The following is a 14,094-nucleotide window of genomic DNA, read 5'->3' as shown; positions in this document are numbered from 1 at the left end:
GCTAATCTTAAAATAGCTGTCTTTAGATAGATTTAATCGTTTTACTCATACTTATTTTTATTCCTCATATTTTTGTTTCTGTCATGCAGTAAAGGGTCACCATGAGTTCGGACGCGGAAATGGAGTGTTTTGGCCCAGCTGCCATATACCTCCGGAAATCTGAAAAGGAGAGAATAGAGGCTCAGAACACTCCCTTTGATGCCAAAACAGCTTATTACGTGGCGGAGCCCGCTGAGATGTATTTGAAGGGGAAACTAGTAAAGAAGGAAGGTGGCAAAGCCACAGTCGAAGTTCAGGGTGGGAAGGTATGTTGATATTTAATGTCATAAAATATAGTAGACACACGTAAAGATTATGATAATGATAATGGTGCAGCACATTCTTAGAACTGATTTCTTCACTGTTGTGTGTAGACCCTCACTGTTAAAGAAGATGACGTCTTCCCCATGAACCCTCCAAAGTTCGATAAGATTGAGGACATGGCGATGATGACCCACCTCAGTGAGCCCTCCGTGCTCTATAACCTCAAAGAGCGCTATGCAGCATGGATGATCTACGTGAGTTTTGTAGAGGAAAGAGAAAACTTTAGTGGCATATATATCTATTAGAATTATAAATTTTTATACAGTCATAATTTGTGTTGTTATAGACCTACTCGGGGCTGTTCTGCGTCACTGTGAACCCCTACAAGTGGCTCCCAGTGTATGATGCAGTGGTTGTCTCAGGATACAGAGGCAAAAAGAGGATTGAGGCTCCACCCCACATCTTCTCCATCTCTGATAACGCCTATCAGTTCATGCTCCAAGGTATCAATCAGTTGTTAAACTGTCCTGAACAGCCAGCCTCTAAACGATATACACTGATAATGTGTGCATGTACTTTATGGTGACACTCTGACTGCTTTAATGTTAAAGTCGATAGTTTAATGTCAATAATACAATGTGTGTGTTCAAATGTCATTCTTTCAACAGATCGTGAGAATCAGTCAATCCTGATTACGTAAGTCAATCCCAAAGAGACCTAATTTGGACAGATAATTAATATTTAATAAAAAATTAATAATTTTTTGCCTCCTAGCGGAGAATCCGGAGCAGGAAAGACTGTCAACACCAAACGTGTCATCCAGTACTTTGCAACAATTGCAGTGGCTGGAGGAAAGAAATCTGAGCAAACTGCTGGAAAAATGCAGGTAAATAATGTAAAAGTACTGTATGTATAATATCTATGAAAATGTAAATACAAACACATGCCATGTATCATTGTTTTAAGGGGTCGCTGGAAGATCAAATCATTGCAGCAAACCCACTGCTGGAAGCTTATGGTAATGCCAAGACAGTGAGGAATGACAACTCATCCCGCTTTGTAAGTTTTGGTTCACAAAATCCTGCTGGCTTTTTAATGGTCTGCTAGTCCTCTGCCTCTGTCTTAACAACATACAGTAGATTGTAGAGTATAGTACTACATTTTGTTGTAAGATACAGTATATGCACTAGCAGGATGAGTTACAAATATGCCCATACTGATAATTACATTCTTCTGTAGGGTAAATTCATCAGAATCCATTTTGCATCAACTGGAAAACTGGCTTCAGCTGATATTGAAACATGTAAGCTTCCAGTCTATTGTTATCCAGAGGGTTTGATGAAAGGACCAACTGTCAACCAGCTAATTGCCTTGTTTTGTAGATCTGCTGGAGAAGTCTCGAGTGACGTTCCAGCTGTCTGCTGAGAGGAGCTACCACATCTTCTATCAGCTCACAACAGGCCACAAACCTGAGCTGATCGGTGAGACATTAAGCCATATATCATTCCATAGAATGAATACATGCTTCACCTGTGTCTGTGTAATAAAATGTTTTAAATATATTTCAGAGGCTCTCCTCATCTCCACCAACCCTTATGACTTTCCCATGATCAGTCAGGGTGAAATCACTGTCAAGAGTATCAATGACATCGAGGAGTTCATTGCCACTGATGTGAGTGTATATATACGAGTACACAACAGTAGACAAGATGTCATTATGATGTCTGGTTGGAGTAACTGATAACGTTACTTATAATGTTGTAAAAGAGAGCATTTTGATTAAATCTGTGTTTTTGATGATAATTTGTGCAGACTGCCATCGACATCCTGGGCTTCTCTGCTGAAGAGAAGATTAGCATCTACAAGCTGACTGGAGCTGTGATGCATCATGGAAACATGAAGTTCAAGCAGAAACAGCGGGAAGAGCAGGCTGAGCCCGACGGCACTGAGGGTACATGCTGGACTTGAGATGAATTAGCATCATCATAATAGTGCAACCAATTAACTACTGTAATACTTTTTTCAAGTCATACATTCAACCAGAGCTCTACTTTTAGGTATTTGTTTATGCAGTACTGCTCTCACAATAGAGAATGACTACATTGTAATGTAGCAATGTAAGTGAAAGGCCAGGATAAGGAGTCCAGGTAATGGAGGGAGCTTAGAGTAGACCTGTTGGTCCTTTGAGAACAGTGTCTGTGGCTCCTCGGCTTACCCTGCTGTCACAGTGACCTGGATTCAAATATGCAGCACAGGATGAATTAATGGATTTTAAAATACTGTCATCTTTGAAACTTATTAACATCAGTTAGTGATGTGAGTAACCTTTGTGGTTTCTGTTTTTATCAGAGGCCGATAAAATCGCCTACCTCATGGGCCTGAACTCTGCTGATATGCTCAAGGCTTTATGTTACCCAAGAGTCAAGGTCGGCAATGAAATGGTGGTTAAAGGTCAAACTGTGCCACAGGTAATTTACACGAAACAATTAGTTTATGGACAGCAATGCATTAATTAATATAGAAATACCAGTTCCGTATGATCAGATCTCTTTTGGTCTTTAGGTGCATAATGCAGTGATGGCTCTCTCCAAGTCCGTCTATGAGAAAATGTTCTTGTGGATGGTCGTCAGAATCAATGAGATGCTGGACACCAAGCAGCCAAGAAACTTTTTCATTGGTGTCTTAGACATTGCAGGGTTTGAAATTTTTGATGTAAGTAAACATCACATTGCATTGGTTAAGTTTTTGTACAGAGTGAACCTCCAAAATGAGAGTTTGATGATGTATCTTCTTTCTTATCTCAAGTTCAACAGCTTGGAGCAGCTGTGCATCAATTTCACCAATGAAAAACTGCAACAGTTTTTCAACCACCACATGTTTGTCCTGGAGCAAGAAGAGTACAAGAAAGAGGGAATTGAATGGGAGTTCATTGATTTTGGTATGGACTTGGCTGCCTGCATTGAGCTAATAGAGAAGGTACTACAAAAGACACTTACACCTAGAGTAATCCCCCTACTATTGCAAGGCAGTAAATTATTTTCTATTTTGTTTAATTTGTGGTGTTCTTAACAGCCAATGGGCATCTTCTCCATCCTTGAAGAGGAGTGCATGTTCCCTAAGGCATCAGACGTCACCTTCAAGAACAAACTGTATGACCAGCATCTTGGTAAAAGCGCCCCCTTCCAGAAACCCAAACCTGCAAAAGGCAAAGCTGAGGCCCATTTCTCCCTGGTGCACTATGCTGGCACTGTTGATTACAATGTCGCTGGCTGGCTGGACAAGAACAAAGACCCTCTGAATGACTCGGTTGTTCAGCTCTACCAGAAGTCTTCAGTGAAGCTCTTGGGTCACCTTTATGCATCACATGCTTCAGGAGATGGTACAGTTTTTAATTGTATACACATATATATACACACACACACACACATATATATATATATATATATATATATATATATATATATATATATATATATATATATATATATATATATATATATATATAATTTAGTTTTTCTTACAGAAAATCAATTTCTGATAAAATTATAAAAAATGCGAATGCTTTTTACAGAAGGTAAAGGTGGAGGCAAGAAGGGAGGCAAGAAGAAGGGTGGCTCCTTCCAGACAGTATCAGCTCTCTTCAGGGTAATTTATTACTTTCACACACACATTTATGGTCCCTTTTGAATATTTATGATTGACTGTGCAGGGACATTAACACCAACTTTTACACAAGTAGCATGAATTTAGTTTATCGTTGATAGATTTCCTCTTGTAGCAGGCCAGTTATCTTAAAGTTACCTTAATGCACGTTGCTGCAGATCAAGGTGTGTATTTATCAGGGAGACCTTCAGCGTTGGTTGTGCGGGTTTGATATATTAATACAGCAAACTGGTAGAAGCAACCAATACGATGAATTTCTCGCATTTATTAATAATTTTTACCTCAAATTATTTGAGGTAAAAACAAAAACAGATATTTTAATGTTTGATATACAGACACAAAACTTCTTGTTTTCAACCTGTACAAACTGAAAATTCAGTCTTAAGCTTATGTATTCTGTTTTTTTTATTCTTTTGGGTTAACTCATCTAAAAGTTATGAAAACTACAGAGTAGTGTAGTCATGTCGGTGTCAAAATTTGGAGAAAAATATAAATTACAAATGTTCATCAACAGGAAAACTTGGGCAAGCTGATGACCAATTTAAGGAGCACTCACCCACACTTTGTGCGCTGTCTGATTCCCAACGAATCAAAAACACCAGGTAGGTCTCAAAAAAGTTGTGTCTATGAAAGAAACCTCATATTCCTCTCAGCAATTCAGATGAGAGAGGGTTTTTTTTGTCTGTCTGTCCAATAGTGGCGGTTTTAAAGCAGATGACACACCTTCACTGTAACACTTACCTTTACAAGGACTTCATGTTTATCACATTGTGTCCTTGTTACTGTTTAAGGTCTCATGGAGAACTTCTTGGTCATCCACCAGCTGAGGTGTAACGGTGTGCTGGAAGGTATCAGAATCTGCAGGAAAGGTTTCCCCAGCCGAATCCTCTATGGTGACTTCAAGCAGAGGTACAGTAGGCGTTTCTGCACCTCTTGTGTAGATTTGTTCTGATGATAATCTGATTTAAGTAAATCCTTTCAGATACAAAGTATTAAATGCCAGTGTCATCCCTGAGGGACAGTTCATTGACAACAAGAAGGCCTCAGAGAAACTGCTGGAATCCATCAGTGTGGACAAATCACAGTACAGATTTGGGCATACCAAGGTAAAACAGACTCCGTTACAGTCATGAGATAATGAAGTAACTGTGTAACTCGAAACAGAAGCAGGAAGTCAGTGCTATTACATCCATCGTCAGGTGTTCTTCAAGGCTGGACTACTGGGCACACTGGAGGAGATGAGAGATGAGAAACTGGTTGAGCTGGTCACAATGACTCAGGCTCTATGCAGAGGTTTCCTGATGAGACGAGAATTTGCCAAAATGATGCAGAGACGGTGAGCTCAGCATTTTGTTTGTTACAAATATATTGTGGTAATGGAAATAGGTTTTTGGTGTTAATATTTATGTTATATTTGAATATTAATGATTTGCTATAGGTATGTGATTATACATGTAAATACATATAACTTATTTTGATAACAGAAAGCAAATTTAGAAGCAAATTTAAAAGATGGCTGAATGTGTAAAAGTATTGAGACTTTGTTGTTAAGTATTTACTGAACTTTATTTTTTTTTCTTCCTATCCTGTGCAGGTTATGTCAGTCGTTTAAGCAGCATAGTCTTAACTTCCAATAACTATAACTGTGAATGAAGTCACCGTAAGACTGACTTGCTGTTGTAAAGTCTGAGCTGGGGATGTGTAGAGTTGCTTCAAAGTTGTCGCCCCTGGCTAATATTTTATACAGTTCAGTTCAGTACAGTAGATACCGTAGCAGCTGTGGGGAAAGTACTTGTCTGACATCCTAATGAGATCCAGGGAGACACATAACTCTGCTCCTCTGGCTTTGCAGACTATAGGAATGAATAATGAATGACTTGGTCTTATTTCCTGACTGCAAGTTTAATAGTTATTTAATGAAAGGTTTTATTTTGTCCTAACACTCCAAAATAAGTCGAGCAAAAGATGAGATAGAGTTGTTTTTTTTCCAGCCTTTTATCTCATTTTGCATTTTCCAGTGGCATTGCAAGAGCAAATGAGAGGGCAAATATTTTCTTCATTATCTAATTGACACCAGGAGAGCCTTCTACATGTGTTCTCTTTAATTTCAATTACCTAGTTTGAACTCTTAAATGCAGGGACACTGGGCCTCCCAGGCAACAGGGGACATTGAGATCAAAGACGGCGTAGGCTAGTGTGTCACATCAAGAACTTTACAAAACAGATTTTGCTTTCCTCATAAATGTGTTGGAGGCTGTTGCTGTGGACTGCTTTCCATGGAAAGTCAGGGTCAGGTTCCAGACAGTAGGTAGAGACTAGCTAAGTGCTGAACTCTGACCTCTGTGTCTTGTTTCACCAGGGAAGCCATTTACTCCATCCAGTACAACATCCGCTCATTCATGAATGTCAAAACTTGGCCATGGATGAAGCTGTACTTCAGAATAAAGCCTCTTTTGAAGAGTGCAGAGACTGAGAAAGAGATGGTACAAATGAAAGAGGACTTTGAAAAGACCAAGGAGGAGCTAGCAAAGGCTCTGGCTAAGAAGAAAGAACTGGAGGAGAAGATGGTATCTCTACTTCAGGAGAAGAATGACTTGCAGCTACAAATTCAGTCTGTAAGTTTAAAAAATGAAAGAGGGAAATGCTTTTTCAGAATTCCTGATTTTTAAAGTTAAATAAATATTCAAATGTGATGTCCTATCAAATCTAGGAAGCTGAAACCCTCAGTGATGCAGAGGAAAGATGTGAGGGGCTCATTAAAGCAAAAATCCAGCTTGAGGCCAAAGTCAAAGAAGCGTCTGAGAGACTGGAGGATGAAGAAGAGGTCAATGCTGAGCTGACTGCAAAGAAGAGGAAGCTGGAGGACGAGTGCTCTGAGCTGAAGAAAGACATTGATGACTTGGAGCTCACTCTGGCCAAAGTGGAAAAGGAGAAGCATGCCACTGAGAACAAGGTTCATGTCTCTGATTATTAAATCAGGCTGATAAACTGTGCCCATTAGAAATATACCTTGCTCAAATATTAAGTAATTTTATTTATATAAACTATTCAGGTTAAAAACCTGGTGGAGGAAATGACTTCTCAAGATGAAACCATTGCCAAGCTGACTAAAGAGAAGAAAGCCCTCCAAGAGTCCCACCAGCAGACCCTTGATGACCTGCAGGCAGAGGAAGACAAAGTCAACACTCTGACGAAGGCTAAAGTCAAGCTGGAGCAGCAAGTTGATGATGTAAGAGGCTGTGTATTTGAAAAACATTGTGCACCGTAGCTTTTCTTTATTTCCACTGGTACTCATTGCACAATGTGTGAATGCACCAGGTTGAAGGTTCCTTGGAGCAAGAGAGGAAGCTCCGTATGGATCTTGAGCGATCAAAAAGGAAGCTCGAAGGGGATCTAAAACTGGCCCATGAAACCATTATGGATCTGGAGAATGACAAGCAGCAGTCTGAGGAGAAAATAAAGAAGTATGTAATAATGAGGACTTAATTTATAACTGTCACAATTCCCAAAATGACAGTGTACATTTAACATTTTCATTATTTTTGCTAAACAAAGGAGGGACTTTGAGATGAGCCAGCTTCTCAGCAGGATAGAAGATGAACAGACACTCGGTGTTCAACTTCAAAAGAAAATCAAGGAACTGCAGGTAATGTGTAATTATATGTTTGGCCTTAATAAAGGGACATTTTGTGGAATATTTCTGGTTGTGTCTCAATCAGTAATAAATGTTGACAGTGATTTTACTTATTAAAGTGAGAAATTCAGGGGCAGTGTTGTTTTTGGTACATGTGATTGTGTATTTTGTTTTTTTTATGCACCACAGGCTCGTATCGAGGAGCTGGAGGAAGAGATTGAGGCTGAGCGGGCGGCTCGGGCCAAGGTGGAGAAGCAGAGGTCTGATCTCTCCAGGGAACTTGAGGAGATCAGCGAGAGACTCGAAGAAGCTGGCGGGGCAACGTCTGTTCAGATTGAGATGAGCAAGAAGCGTGAGGCCGAGTTTCAGAAGCTGCGTCGTGACCTTGAAGAATCCACCTTGCAGCACGAGGCCACTGCTGCAGCCCTTCGCAAGAAGCAGGCTGACAGTGTGGCAGAGCTGGGAGAGCAGATTGACAACCTCCAAAGAGTCAAACAGAAGCTGGAGAAAGAGAAGAGCGAGTACAAGATGGAGATCGATGACCTCAGCAGCAATATGGAGGGTATCGCCAAATCAAAAGTAAGATTTACAAACATCTCATTTATTCAAAGAAAAAAAAAGTCATCTACAGAAGCATTATGACTACCGTGGACTTGACATTGTGTTGATTTGTTGTCCGTAGTCTAACCTGGAGAAAATGTGTCGCTCTCTGGAGGATCAGCTAAGTGAATTAAAGAGCAAGAATGACGAGCATGTGCGTCAGTTAAATGAAATGAATGTTCAAAGAGCAAGACTGGTGACTGAAAATGGTGAGTACGACATCTGGGATGAGAATTATAAAACATTTCAGAAAGCATTACAATGTTAGTTAGGACAAATCACTTTTTAAGATGTTGAATAGTTCTTTTTTCGGTATTTCCAATCAGGGGAAATTGGTCATCAGTTGGAAGAAAAGGAGTCTCTTGTTTCACAGCTCACAAGGGGAAAACAGGCTTATATTCACCAAATTGAGGAGCTTAAAAGGCACCTTGAGGAAGAAGTTAAGGTACTGAAGAATTATTTTGTTGTTTGTAGCGACATGTTATCACATGCATGTCTTAATAATTATGCACTCGATTTCCCACATTATGTACTTTTAGGCCAAGAACGCTCTGGCTCATGCTGTTCAGTCATCTCGTCATGACTGCGACCTGCTCAGAGAGCAGTATGAGGAGGAGCAGGAGGCCAAGTCTGAGCTGCAACGTTCAATGTCCAAGGCCAACAGCGAGGTGGCTCAGTGGAGAGCCAAATATGAGACTGATGCTATTCAGCGCACGGAGGAGCTGGAGGAGGCCAAGTAATGGACAGTCCTGAAATCACACACATTTTCCACACGCACCGATTCTGTAAATAGTAAATAACCCGTTTGATGTACATTTTAACAGGAAAAAGCTCGCCCAGCGTCTCCAGGATGCAGAGGAATCCATCGAGGCTGTGAATGCAAAATGTGCTTCTCTGGAAAAGACCAAGCAGAGACTGCTGGGTGAAGTGGAGGACTTGATGATCGATGTGGAGAGAGCCAACGCTCTGGCTGCTACCCTCGACAAGAAGCAAAGGAACTTTGACAAGGTTAGATGTTTTCTACAAATAGAGGAGTTTGACCGTTAACAAAAGGTGATGAAATAACCTCAGTTGTTTATTGTACTTTCAGGTTCTTGCTGAGTGGAAGCAGAAGTTTGAGGAGAGCCAGGCAGAGCTGGAGGGAGCTCAGAAGGAGGCTCGAGCTTTAAGCACAGAGATTTTCAAAATGAAAAACTCATATGAAGAAGCTCTGGACCACCTGGAGACCCTGAAGAGGGAGAACAAGAATCTGCAACGTAAGACAGCCAATCCTGCGTGTGATTGTCGACATTACCAAATATGTTACATAGTCAAGATTCAGGAAAAACAATAACTTGCACCATATAGGAAATTAATGTTAAGTTTGGGCTTTGGTAGGCCTGATTTTACTTGAGAAAGTAAAATAAATCCATGTCATAGAACAACTGCAACACTACATTTTGCTGACAGAGAAATGTTAATGTATAATGTGAATTTTCTGGGTTTTTTTCTCTCAACAGAGGAAATCAGCGATTTGACTGAACATATTGCTGAATCAGGAAAGACAATTCATGAACTGGAAAAGGGAAAGAAGACAGCAGAGAGTGAGAAAGCAGAAATTCAGTCTGCCTTAGAAGAGGCGGAGGTATTTAAAGTGATTTATTTGAAAAAAATATATTTAGTGTACTTAACACTTATTGATTCTGGAGTTTTACGCTCTACATTTAATTTGGTAGGCTACACTGGAGCACGAAGAATCAAAGATCATCCGTGTCCAGCTTGAGCTCACCCAGGTGAAAAATGAAATTGACAGAAAACTTGCAGAGAAGGACGAGGAGATTGAGCAGATCAAGAGGAACAGCCAGAGAGTGATCGAGACTATGCAGACAAATTTGGATGCTGAGGTCAGGAGCAGGAATGATGCCCTGAGGGTCAAGAAGAAGATGGAGGGAGACCTCAACGAGATGGAGATTCAGCTGAGCCATGCCAACCGCCAGGCATCTGAAGCTCAGAAACAGCTGAGGAATGTCCAGGCACAGCTTAAGGTCGGGCATAAATATGCAGCCTAGAGATATGTACAAAAATACAGCTACAACTTATTCAGACTGCCAAGATGTAATTTGTATTCTCTTAATTCAGGATGCGCAGCTGCACCTTGATGAAGCTCTCAGAGGTCAGGCAGACATGAAGGAGCAGGTTGCCATAGTGGAGCGCAGGAACAACCTGATGCTGGCAGAGATCGAGGAGCTGAGAGCTGCTCTGGAGCAGACGGAGAGAAGCCGCAAAGTGGCTGAACAGGAGCTGGTTGATGCCAGTGAGCGTGTGGGGCTGCTGCACTCTCAGGTATTATAACTGTGAAATACAACATAATTTAGTAAATGTTAAAAACATAGGAAACCTCACCATTTGTTTTTTTTTTCCTCTAGAACACAAATCTCATAAACACTAAAAGGAAGCTGGAGGCTGACCTTGTTCAGATCCAAGGTGAAGTGGAAGATTCTGTCCAAGAAGCACGAAATGCTGAAGAAAAGGCCAAGAAAGCCATCACTGATGTGAGCCCTGTTCTAATATTTTAGCATGAACTTAACTGCTTAATTTAATTAAAAACTTATACAGTAGTGTTTTGTTGTTTTTTTTATACTCTGTTAAACTGGACTGTAACAGTCAGTTAACTCAAAAAGTGACCTCAGTGAATGACTGACATAAAAAGATGACCCAAATCTGTGAGGGACAAACTTATAAGTTTATAATAAATCTATTATAACTTGAGGTACATTTGTATTGTTTTGTATTTATAACTGAACACTATTCTGTAGTTGGTTTACTCTTGGCGTATAAATTAAGCCTAATTGTCCTTGATCAATTTGCTAATTGTCTCTCTTTCTCTTTATTTCTCCATTTTCAGGCTGCCATGATGGCTGAAGAGCTGAAGAAGGAGCAGGACACCAGCGCTCACTTGGAGAGGATGAAGAAGAACCTGGAGGTGACGGTGAAGGACCTGCAGCACCGCCTGGATGAGGCTGAGAATCTGGCCATGAAGGGCGGCAAGAAGCAGCTCCAGAAACTGGAGGCTAGGGTAAGTTCAGTTCCCTTTTTAGGGAAGATAGCTTTGTTTTCATAATGGATTAATCGTATTATTCATCTGTTCAAACACATTCTGTCCCGTCATCATAAAATCTACACTTCTCATCGTCAAGGTCCGAGAGCTTGAGTCTGAAGTCGAGGCTGAGCAGAGACGTGGAGCTGAAGCTGTGAAAGGCGTTCGCAAATATGAACGCAGAGTGAAGGAACTGACTTACCAGGTACAGATGACCAAAACATAAGTCTGTTATAGTACACTTTCAAATGTAATCATACAGTTAAGCAACTGCTTATCATCATGTCCTCATTGTGACTGAATGTAGAATATCTTTCAGACCCCTAGAGGGCGTGAATCGCCATCCTATGTCTGAAGCTCCAGCGTAACACGACATACTGAAGTGATATAGAGTTGGCCACAACTAAAAATAAACATCCTACAGTAGCAGCTATAAATAATAGCACAGTTATGTGCCAAAGTCAGTATGACTGCATGTGTGACATTTATAGTTATAATTAACAGATTTTCACTATGAAAAACTGGAAAGAGGACGAATTCTTGCATTTACACTCGGCCTGATTGACAGTGACATTGGCAGTGTTTTTATAGCTCTGAAGGATCCGCTAAAGACATTGTGCTAAGTGGTAAAGATAAAAATGTAAAAGTGTCTCTGCTGTCGTTGTATTCTGTTTGGTTGTCCTTGGTCTTGTCAGCCTTTCCAAAGCAGCTTCACTGCGGCAGATGTATAAACAAATGTCCTGCTCTGAAGTGGTTTGGAAGATATTCCTAAAACCCGATGGGATGATGATGTTTGCTTTAGTGCCGGTCTCAAACAGACTGTTGTCTATGCCGCCTCTAGACTGAGGAGGACAAGAAGAATGTTGCCCGACTTCAGGATCTGGTGGACAAGCTGCAGCTGAAAGTGAAATCCTACAAGAGGCAGTCTGAGGAAGCTGTAAGTGTGAAACATTCGACACATGCGCCACAAATATGTGTCACACCAGTGACACCTTTTCTAGGACTGGACTTTTCCAGAGGACTGACGGCGTGATGCAGCATGATTTGATGACTGTGGTTCTCGTCTGGTAAGATTGTTCACTTCTTTAACTTTCCAGGAGGAGCAGGCCAACACTCACCTGTCCAGGTACAGGAAGGTGCAGCATGAGATGGAGGAGGCTCAGGAGCGCGCCGACATCGCTGAGTCTCAGGTCAACAAGCTGAGGGCCAAAAGCCGTGATATCGGCAGGGTATTTTTACTTTTTATTGGTTTTCATTCAGTAGTGATTTCATTCTCTAATGATATTTCTACAAGTGATTTCACTATCTTGACAGATCATCTTTAACCTCTCATTGTTTCTTTTGTATTGATTCAAAGGGAAAGGAGGCCGAAGAATGAGCATCAGTCTAGGCAAGACACAGTGCAAGAAATCATACAATATGATGCCTTTGTCTCATGTGTCAAGTGTGTAACAAAAAATAAATCTGCAAGCAAGTGAATGCGCTTTTTGTTGCTGTTGAGCTCTTTGTTTCCCTTAATTCTTAATTCAAATGTTACACGGGCAGTTAATTATACACAAACGTTACAAGCACCAAAGTTCAATTGTGAGGTGATCTACTTTTAATTAAGGCCAGTACACAGAGAATTTACACTAATCAGGTGGTGTCTCTACTCTGGAGATTTATCCGAAACTCCCTCTGGATTATTTAGAATATACTGTGTACAGTCTAATCGCACAAAAACAAATTGGCTCCGTTTATTCACCAACTACATGTACAGATTCCTATGTTATTGGCACCTTCATTAAATCAAAATTCATGACGGTCTATGAAGGCCAATTCCAGCGTTGGAAATCATCAAAAGTTTTAGGAGAACATAAATCAAACTACACATAGCAGTGATGGAAATAAACTGTGATTTTGAGTGCTGTAGTTTGTCTCTTAACTTGAGCGGTGCAGCTTCATCATTCAAAATAACCTTGTTGTCAACTGTCGCCTGTTATCACGTAAAAGTCCTTTAGGTTACAATAACTGCGAATGCTTGCCTTGTGGTGATAATGTTACTGACAGTCTTGAGACCTTACAGTTTTTTTTATGTGCTTCAAACCATATGTCTCACCGTGTCAAGCCGTGGTCCTGTGATGAAAATAGACCTATTAGAAAACCATAACACGCAGTGATACTTGTGTTCATGCATAAGCAGTGATGTGTCTGTTAAGGTAACTACACTCTAGGTTTGATGTCATTCATTTAAAAATAGATTATTTGGTGATTAATGTTCTCAGAATATAGATGCTGGCAAAAGAAAAGAAGTACGTCTTGCTTTTTACTAAAAAGCCAATTATGAAATTGTACTGGTTGTTTGACTAATATTCTTCGTTAAAAAACTTATTCTTGATGTACATCAAAAGGAAAATACTGTGCGGGCAGGATGAAGTAATATTCAAGTATCCGTAATTTTAAAAGTAAAAAAAAACAACCCAAAAACATAAGTGATAATTTGGTCATACATATGATTAGTCATGCATTCGTGAATTACACTTCTCAAGTCCTATTGTTGAAGGTTCAGCTTGGTTTTATGTAAAGTGGATTTTAGCAAAAGGACAAGAGAAAAATTTATTTAACCAAACTGTTGGGACGGAAGAACCAACGTAAAATGATCTGTAAGAAGGAATACATCTGCTTCCAGCTGGAGCTGGGCTAAATCGTGATATATGCGTAAATGTATACACCAGGAGCAGATCTAAATTTGTCTGTACCATTTTCAGAGGTAGCTGCCTCTTTAATATCTCTGCTTGTACGACAGCGTTGTGGGCTTGTCTGCAAGTCAGTGAGCCTG

The 14,094-nt window shown here is 40.4% G+C and overlaps 1 protein-coding gene across 1 annotated transcript; it reads left to right on the top strand.

The window, feature by feature from the left end:
• Positions 1-101: 101 nt before the first annotated feature.
• On the top strand, positions 102-12,740 carry LOC139208574 (myosin heavy chain, fast skeletal muscle-like). The gene is made up of 39 exons (XM_070838295.1): positions 102-305; positions 414-557; positions 650-806; positions 972-999; positions 1,078-1,189; positions 1,270-1,362; positions 1,543-1,606; positions 1,686-1,784; positions 1,872-1,975; positions 2,116-2,254; positions 2,653-2,771; positions 2,866-3,015; positions 3,109-3,279; positions 3,376-3,682; positions 3,875-3,948; positions 4,481-4,568; positions 4,758-4,875; positions 4,949-5,072; positions 5,166-5,302; positions 6,326-6,581; positions 6,677-6,919; positions 7,019-7,195; positions 7,285-7,430; positions 7,522-7,612; positions 7,790-8,179; positions 8,283-8,409; positions 8,527-8,645; positions 8,740-8,936; positions 9,025-9,208; positions 9,291-9,456; positions 9,700-9,824; positions 9,916-10,224; positions 10,319-10,522; positions 10,606-10,731; positions 11,085-11,255; positions 11,377-11,481; positions 12,118-12,213; positions 12,374-12,505; positions 12,634-12,740. Exons 1-39 carry the CDS (start codon positions 102-104, stop codon positions 12,652-12,654), a joined length of 5,817 nt encoding a protein of 1,938 aa, XP_070694396.1. The 3' UTR covers positions 12,655-12,740.
• Positions 12,741-14,094: the final 1,354 nt, after the last annotated feature.

Source organism: Pempheris klunzingeri, chromosome 2 (assembly GCF_042242105.1).
Source record: "Pempheris klunzingeri isolate RE-2024b chromosome 2, fPemKlu1.hap1, whole genome shotgun sequence".
NCBI classification, from domain to species: domain Eukaryota; kingdom Metazoa; phylum Chordata; class Actinopteri; order Acropomatiformes; family Pempheridae; genus Pempheris; species Pempheris klunzingeri.
The sequence above is the reverse complement of the archived record's forward strand: the minus strand, read 5'-3'. Positions and strand labels throughout refer to the sequence as shown.